This window comes from Bos javanicus, chromosome 18 (genome assembly GCF_032452875.1).
Source record: "Bos javanicus breed banteng chromosome 18, ARS-OSU_banteng_1.0, whole genome shotgun sequence".
Lineage (NCBI taxonomy): Eukaryota > Metazoa > Chordata > Mammalia > Artiodactyla > Bovidae > Bos > Bos javanicus.
In genome coordinates, this window is record NC_083885.1 from 63,506,433 (window position 1) to 63,515,337 (window position 8,905).

At 61.7% G+C, this 8,905-nt stretch overlaps 1 protein-coding gene across 1 annotated transcript; it reads left to right on the plus strand.

Annotated features, from left to right (window-relative positions):
* Nucleotides 1-220: 220 nt before the first annotated feature.
* Nucleotides 221-8,668, plus strand: LOC133231133 (leukocyte immunoglobulin-like receptor subfamily B member 3). Its single transcript, XM_061389412.1, is given in 10 exon segments — nt 221-452; nt 867-902; nt 2,831-3,115; nt 3,249-3,502; nt 3,504-3,552; nt 3,771-4,067; nt 4,293-4,595; nt 5,224-5,271; nt 6,114-6,230; nt 6,668-8,668. Coding segments are annotated over 10 exon segments (1,449 nt in total). The 5' UTR covers nt 221-418; the 3' UTR covers nt 6,694-8,668.
* The last annotated feature ends 237 nt before the right edge of the window (nt 8,669-8,905 follow it).

The window sequence follows — 8,905 nt, forward strand, 5'->3', positions numbered from 1 at the left end:
TATCGCAATATTAAACACTCAGAGGAGGGTTTCGGAGTTTTCCATTTTCAATACGAGGAACCGTTGGCATAAAGTGATGCAACTCTTTGCCCAAGAACAGAGTCGGGACTGATGGTCAAGTCGGTGTGCTGCACAAAGTGTGTTCTGCTCACGGGTGGAGAATGGGGCTCCCCCCTCGGGGTGCACCCGGAGAAGAGTTGAGCCTCCTGGGAGCCCAGAGGGAGGAACAGCTGGGAGCCGCCCCTGGGTCCCCTTAGGGGGAAGTGTGACGGGCGGAGAGGGCGCTCTTCCCCTTTGTGTGAGGCTGTTGGTTGGAAACCGCCCCATAAAGGCCCGGGGCACATCCCCTTCTCCCGTGCCGGCTGCAGGCTCCATCCCTCAGCACCGACTCCAGGGCGCATCGGGACTGGGCTGGGCCATGGCGCCTGGGCCCTCCACCCTCCTCGGCCTGGGTGAGTCTGGGGGTGCTGGGACGGATTCCAGGGGCAGAGGGGCTCTGCTCAGCCCTGACTCCAGCCCAGGAGACGCCAGAATCCTGGGGGGCAACGTGGTTCCCCCTCCATCCCCGGGGCTGCGCCCTCAGCTTTGGCCCAGACCCAAGTGACGGGGAAGGTTCGGTCCTGGACACGTGCCGGGTGTGGGGTGAGTGCAGACTGAGCCGGGCTGGCCTGGAGGAGAGGGTCGGGTTGTCTGAGATTACTTCAGAGCGAGGAGAGGGCTTGCACTCAGACGTAATGTTGTGGGGGGCGGTGTTGGGAAATGATGGAAAGACACCCGGCCACCCCACGGCTCCTCGAGGGCCTCGGGACTGCGGCCAGTGAGGAAACCGCGAGGCGGGCATCTTCTCACTAGAGCTTCTCTTTCAGCGCTCTGTCTGGCCCAGACGGCCCGCACCCAACAGGGTGAGTCTCCCCCAAACCCCCGCCTCCCCAAGACGGACCTCGATGAGAGCGGAGAGGATCGGGGGGTCTGGGGGCCCTGGCTTATACCCCGAGCTGCTAACAGCCCCAGGGTGGGACCCTGGCCCGGGTCTCCCTTGTCCCCCCTCTGCCCTCGATGGCCCCGCAGGGACGACCCGACCCTCAGGACCGTGCTGAGCCCGCCAGCTCGCGCCCTCCTCCCCCCGCCACCCCCGCGAGACCAGACCGCCCCCCCCCCCCCGCCCCGCCCCGAGTCCCGCAGCCCCGTGCAAACAGCGCTCGCTTGCTGAGGACCAGCCCGGCCGTCTCCAGCCTCCTCCAGCCTCCTCCTCCAGCCTCCTCCTCCAGCCTCCCCTGCACCACCCCCTCCCTCGCCGCCCCCCGCCACCCCCCACCCCGCCCCGTGAGGATGGCCGCTCACTGGGTTTTCTTTCACTTTCTGAATCTCGCCCCCCAACCCGGCCCTCCCCACGGTGACTTCTCCGCCCTGCCCCTCAGCCCGGGGACAGTACTCCACGTGTGCTCTTAGCTCAGGAACCCCCTCCCTCCACCCCCGGGGGGGCAGCTCGGCCTGGGCAGGCGCCGGGTGTTTCCCGTATTTGTGGAGCCAGAGGCACATGGAGGCCTCAGTAAACGGATGGACAGATGGATGGGAACTAGATGTGGTGGAAAGAAAGAGGGAGGGGGTGGGTGAAGGAGTGAGTGAGGAGCGCACTCTGCCGGCCCCTGCCTGTAGGGACTTCCCTAACTGAGGCCAACTTCCTGCTTCAGGGCTGCAAGTCCTCCTCGACCCCCGACCCCCCACCACGACCCCCACCACGCCCCTGCCTAGTTGAGACATGTGGGGTTTCCAGAAGCCTCAGTGACAAGGACACGGAAATACACTGGGATGGAGGAAGAGAATACTGAGAAAACCCAGGGATGGTCCCTGCAGACTCACCCTGGACACAGCAACCCTCACCCGCCAGGGAACGTGGGACCAGACCTGTGCTCCAACTCCTCCACAAACACACACACACTCATGCACATACATGCACACACCCCCACACACACTCGTGCACATACACACACATACCTGCCCACATACACACACCCCCCCACACACACACCCCCACATACACACACCCCCACACACACCCCCACACATATATACCTGCACACGCACACATACACCCCACACACACCCGCATGCGCACACACATATATACACCCCACACACACACCTGCACATACACCTACCCCCCCACACCATCTTTCCAAGCACAGGCAGTGGCCCGTCCCTTCAGACCCAGCGCAGGTCACTCCCACCCACTCAGAGCCCTGCTATGCTCGTCCCAGGAATGAGCCAGGCATCCCACCCTGTGTCCCCCTGCCCCTCTCTCTGGAGTGGCCGTGGGCAGGGAGGGAGCCGCCCCCAGCTGCTCTGTCACCTCCCATGTCATCCTGAGCACGATGTGACCAAGTCTCAGGGTCCTTACGTCAGTGGGGAGACTAACCGCAGTGGCGGGAAGTCACCTGCCCCTGGGATGGGCGGGGGGTGGGGCTGTCCACTGCGGGGGTGATGGGACTGTTCCCAAACTGGATGCTGGTGAGGGCTGTACACCTGTGCAAGCTTCCAACAAGAAAAAGAAGCCAGAGAGTGAATTGCGTTGTGTGGTAATTCTCCACTGCTGCTGCAGCTGCTAAGTCGCTTCAGGCATATCCGACTCTGTGTGACCCCATAGATGGCAGCCCACCAGGCTCCCCCGTCCCTGGGACTTTCCAGGCAAGAGTACCGGAGTGGGGTGCCATTGCCTTCTCTGGATTCTCCACTAAAATGCGAAAATTATGCTGTGTGGTGATTCTCCACTAAGATGAGAGCCAGGGCCTGGGGGGGACGCCTGGTGAGCTCGCCTCTGATTTCCTTCCAGGGACCCTCCCCAAACCCACCATTTGGGCTGAGCCAGGCTCTGTGGTTCCCTCGGGGACCCCTGTGACTGTCTGGTGTCAGGGGACCCTGGAGGCCCAGGTGTTCCATCTGGATAAAGAGGGAACCTCAGTCCCCTGGGACAGACAGAAACCCCCAGGGCCCGGGGACAAGGCCCAGCTGGCCATCCCACAGATGACCGAGCAGCACGCAGGGAGCTATCAATGTTACTACAGCACCCCCAGTGGCTGGTCAGAGGGCAGTGACCGCCTGGAGCTGGTGGTGACAGGTGAGGGACTCTCGGGGGCCTCGGGCTCTGCCCTCGGGAGGGGGTCTGCTCTCAGGGGGTGTCCCTCTCACAGCCCAGCCCTGGGTGGGGGAGAGGGGAGCCCCACGGATTCAGCTGCCTCCTTCTCTCCTAGGATCCTACAGCAAACCCAGCTTCTTAGCCCTGCCGAGCCCTGTGGTGACCTCGGGAAGGAACGTGATCCTCCAGTGTCTCTCCCTTCAGGGATTTAACAGATTCTTTCTGACCAAGGAAGGAGAAGATGAGTCCTCTTGGACCGTGGATGGAGAGCGACACCCCGACGGGCAGACCCAGGCCCTGTTCCCCGTGGGCCCCGTGACCCCCGGGCACAGGTGGACGTTCAGATGCTACGGCTTTTACAGGCACACCCCCCAGGGTGTGGTCGGCCCCCAGCAACCCCCTGGAGCTCCTGGTCTCAGGTGAGGAATCCTGTCCTGATCCCATACATTTGTGCAGACAAGACAATGTACTGGGGTCTCTGCTTCCAGGGGAGCTCCTGTGAGAGGGTGGGGAGAGGAGCGTGGGGCTCACAGGACAGACACACAGACTGAGACACGGCGAGGCCTGGGGCCGGACCGGGAGAGGGGGGGTCCACGGGGGAAGCGGTCCCTACAACCCAGTGCGTGTCTCTCCCCAGGGCTGTCTGGGAAGCCCTCCCTCCTGACCCCGCAGGGCCCTGTCGTCACCTCTGGACAGAACCTGACCCTCCAGTGTCGCTCTGACGTTGGCTACACCAGATTCGCTCTGTCCAAGGTGGGGGGACAGGACCTCCCTCAGCACCCTGCCCGGAGGCCCCAGGTGGGGCTCGCTCAGGCCGACTTCCCCCTGGGCCCGGTGGGCACCATTCACGGGGGCCGGTACAGATGCTACGATGGACACGGCCTCTCCTCCGAGTGGTCGGCCCCCTGTGAGGCCCTGAAGCTGCTGGTGGCAGGTGAGGAGCCAGCAGGTCAGTCGGGGACCAGACTCTGCACAGGCCCCACCGGGGAGCCCCAGGGGTGATGCTGGGACCAGGGGGAGGGGTCCCAGGGAGGGACAGAGAGACGGGGTGGGGACGGGAGAGACTCGGAGAAACAGAGACAGCGCTGAGGGACCAGAGAGGCCCATGGAGTCTCGCTCAGGACTAGGCCCGGCGCCCGCACCCCCTTCCTCTCTGCAGGACGGCTCAGAGACAGACCCTCCCTCTCGGTGCGGCCAAGCCCCTCGGTGGCCCCGGGGGAGAATGTGACCCTGCTGTGTCAGTCAGGAAACAGGACGGACACCTTCCTTCTGTCCAAGGAGGGGGCAGCCCATCGCCCCCTGAGTCTGCGCTCCCAGGACCAAGACGGTCGGTACCAGGCCGAGTTCTCCTTGAGCCCTGTGACCTCAGCCCACGGGGGCACCTACAGGTGCTACGGCTCACTCAGCACAGACCCCTACCTGCTGTCACAGCCCAGTGAGCCCCTGGCGCTCGTGGTCTCAGGTGAGGCTCAGTGGTCAGCTCTGAAGGAGCCCCTCCTTTCTAGGGTGGGAGTTGGGGGGCTCTACAGAGAGTCAAGGAGGGTCACGCAGACGGGGACCCAGGCTTCAGAGGGACAGAGGGAAACGCTCCCCCCACGCCCTTTCCCACATCCTGTCACTGGACTTCTCAGGGGTGGGGGGAGGAGGCAGAGAGCCAGGGGCAGCTGCGGGGCCGTTTCAGAGACGCGCTGAGCAGAGTGGGTTCCAGGTAGCTGCAGCCCTTCCGCAGCCACAGGGGTCATCCAGAATCCTCTGGGGACCCCAGTCCCTGACAGGGGCTAAACGTAACAGCTCCTGAAACAACGGGGTCTCTGTAAAGTGAGTGGACAACTGGCCCCAGGCCTGTCCCTGGGTCCTTGGCTGATCTGATTGAACTCTGCTTCCAGTCTCAGCACACCTGGTGTCCTGGGGGCAGTGCTGGAAGTTGGGCAGAGAAGCGGGGCAATTGCAGCCTCCAGGGGCTCTGAGGCTGATGGATGAAGGGTCGGGGCCATGGAGCAGGAGATGCTGGGGCCCAGCCTCGTGGGGGGGGCAGCAGGGCTGAGGAGGGGAGAAGCCGCCCCACCCTCAACCCCTTTCTGATTCCGCAGGAGGTTCAGAGGATCAGCCCGCCCCTCAGTGGAGTCAGGAACAGCAGAGTAAGAGTGAGGCTTTTGGGGAGGTGGTGGTGGGTCCGGGGCAGAGCAGGGCTGAATTTGCCGCCAGTTCAGGCATCTCTGGAGACTCTGATGTGGACTCCCTCACCATCACCACCCCCCCGTGCAGGCCTCAGCTTCTCCCAGTGTAAAAGGAGAGACCCATGCCCCAGATCTTAGATTTCCTCAGTTCTGACCTGGGTGTGACCCTGCATCAGGCGAGGAGCACAGGGAGCCCCCGAGGAGGTGACTGTGGGGGCCAGTCCCCTCCACTGCAGCATGTGGGGAGGGAGGAGAGGACCCAGAGGCCCCTCCACAAAGCCTACCCCTCTCCCTGCCTCCTCTGAGGTGGGGGAGGGGAGGGGACAAGGGAGGACCCTCAGCTCCAAGTGAGACCCTCGGACAGCCCCCTGCAGGTGAGGGGCCCCCAGAGTAGGAAGCTGGTGTCCTCCTGGGGGCCAGCTCAGGAGGAGCTCAGGGTGCCCATGGCCCTGGTTCCAGTCCCAGCTCTGCCACCTCCAGGCTCGGTCACCAGGACCCGTGAGTGATCTCCCTCTCTGTGCCTCAGGCTCCTCGTCTGTAAAACGGGTGGGATGGGCTGGAGATGGATGCACAGACCCCAGCACAAGTCTGCACACGGCCCTGGTTCCAGTCCCGGCTCTGTCCCGTCCAGGCTGGGTCACCAGGGCCTGTGAGTGATCTCCCTCTCTGGGCCTCAGTTTCCTCGTCTGTAAATGGGTGGGATGGGCTGGATGTGGATGCACAGACCCCAGCACGACTCTGCACACAGCAGGTGCCCAGTTAAAGGGCCCCCATGGCTCACTCAGGCATCTCTGGTGCCCCAGGACTCACGTGGTACCTGAGTGTCCTTATCGGGGTCTCGGTGACCTTCGTCCTGCTGCTCCTCATCCTCCTCTTCCTCTTCCTCCTACACCGGGGTCAGGACAGACGCAGGAAGTCAGGTGAGTAGGGAAAAGGGTGATCAGGGCCCCTGGAGGCTAGGGTCTTCGGGCTCCACTCAAAGGGAAACCTAACAGATGGGAAGGTCAGCTTAGAAAACATTGTCCAGAGACTCGAAAACTCAGAAGGAAACACCCACTGTCAGCTCACGTGCACTAATTAAAGCCATTTCCCTCCTTTTCAATGTCACGAACACGAAACATGCACCACGAGCCCAGGCTGCCTTCTCTCCTCCTGAATCCCACGTGGAGGGCAGGGGTCACCACATCACCGGGGCCAAGCCTCTGTCCCTCTGAGGCTCTCGGAACCCCGCCCAGCAGTGCCCCTGCTCAGAAGGGTGGGGGACCAGACAGCACCCGCCGCCGCCGGGGTGCAGGGTGGGGGCTCCAGCCCTGAGGCTCTCGGAACCCCGCCCAGCGGTCCCCCTGCTCTGCTGCAGGTGCTGCCGTGAGCAACGCACACTGAGGTGGGGCTGCAGCTGGACCATCGGGTGAGACCACAGACCTCCTGTTGACAAACTCAGCCCAGCACAGGCGCCGCTGTGCTCACACCCCAGCTCCAGCCGCGCCCACCCCACCCCTCCTTCCCGGCTCCCTGGGTCCTGCTCTGACCCCACCCTCCCCTTGCCCTGTGACCTCATGGCCCCTTCTTCGGGGTGCCTTTCTCAGCTCCGTGTCCTCTGGCTGACCTTCTGGTGTGGGGGTGCAGCCCCAGGTCTCATGAGGACGCGTGCATCAGTGGATGGCCTACATGGCCCAGGCTCCCCTCCTTCATCCCCAGCAAAGGGCGCGGGAGAGCAGGCGCCACCCCCCAGGCCCTGCAGGTAGGGCAGGTGCTCAGCTCGTGGTGAGAGGGGCCCCACGCCAACAAGCTGGCGGAGTCCCAGAATGCAAGGTGCTGACAAGGAAAGTAAATCAAGAGACGGGACTGGGCGCACGGGGCAGGCACACTTGGTAGGAAGGTCCTGAGGCGGAAGGGACAAGCTTTAGCAGGAAGATGGCTGTGTGCCAGGCCAGATGAGCAAGAGGTCTGGGCTCAGACAGAAACCAGGGCCGCACAAAGCACCCCGAGGCTCCCGGGCATCAGGAGGCCCCTGGAGTTTCCATCAGGAGAGTGAGCTGACCTGGCCCGAGGTTCCAAACCTCCTCTTGGCACAGCGGGGAGCTGGCTGGAGGAGGGCGGCGGACCCAGGAGGCGCCTGTCCTGCCTCACTGTCTCCCTCCAGCGCAACAGGCCCCCAGGAGGGGATGGGCGCCCTGTGAGCCCCCGAGATCACAAAGGTGGGAGGCGCCCAGGCCCCCCCCTCGCCGTCCTCCCGGTTGGGGGGATTCCGGGAAGGATGGACAGACACACAGCAGATGGGTCCCTCCTCTCCGGGCCCCCAGGTGCCCCATCTCACACACCTTCCCCACCGCAGGCTGTCACATCTGAAGCCTCCAGGACGTGACCTACGCCCAGCTGAACCACTCAACCCTCAGAAGGGGGACAGCCATACCCCCTAGCCCCCTGGCGGGGGAGCCCCAGCAGACCCCAGTGAGCACGTGGCTCTCGCCGTTCGCTAGCCCAGGAAGGACCCGACCTCAGGCTCCAGAGATGAGATGTCAGGGACCCCAGGAGGCACGGGAGCTGCCAGCAGTGGACACAACCTAACGACCAGCAGCCAGTACCTGGGCTCCTAACAGACCACCAGGAGCCCCTGGGACCCTTTCGGGTCAACTTGTACCCTCATAGATAACCAATATCCTGACATTCATGAAATAATGCAACAGACTTGTCTAAAATCGTGTGTGGAAAGGAAAACTGGCTCCAAGCTCTACTCCCTCCTGGAGGCTGAAGGGGACAGTCTCACTGAGTTTCTTGGAATAATGGAACTTATTAAGCTGGTGGGAATCGGGCTCCCTGTCGGCTGAGGGTCCTGCCCAGCTTCCAGCAGCTGTCCGAGCCCTTGCCTTGTGGGTCCTCGCTTCATCTTTGAAGCCCAAATGGAAGATGAGACTTGCTGCCTCTCTCTGAACGCGTCTGCTGCTCCCCTCTGCCACTGCTGAGGACCCGGGTAACTCTTTGGACCCCCCTAGCTAATTTAGGATCATGCCCCCTTCTTCTCTCAGCCGCAGCTGCATGATCCTTCTTGCCATGTGAGGTAACACACCACAAGCTTGGGGAATAGGAAAGTAGGTATCTTTTGGGGGGTCTTTATTCTGCCCATCACACGTTGTATGTGCGTGCACCATTCAATGGTCACTCGTAAACATATACAGTTGTGCAGCCATCACACAAACCAGTCGCAGAACACATTTCTCCATCCCTCAAACTTTGCTTGCCTGTCTGCAGGTGCGTGCTGATCTCTGCCATAGGTGGCCACTGATTTGCTTTTTGTGTTTATAAATTTGCTTTTTAGGATATTTCATAAAAATAAGATTAAAAATATTGAGTCTTTTCATCCAGGCTGTTTTCCTAAATTTAGCATAATTTCTTTTGAATTTTTTTCCTTGTGTAGCATTGACCTATAGCTTCTTTTTTTCCTGTTGACTATATTCCAGGGATTGTATGTACTGTGTTTTGTTCATTCATTTACCAATTAATAAACATTTGAATTGCATCCAATTGTTGACTATGATGAATAAGCTTGCAAAAACATGTTCCACTATGTCTGTGCGTGTACAAAGATAAATTTGTG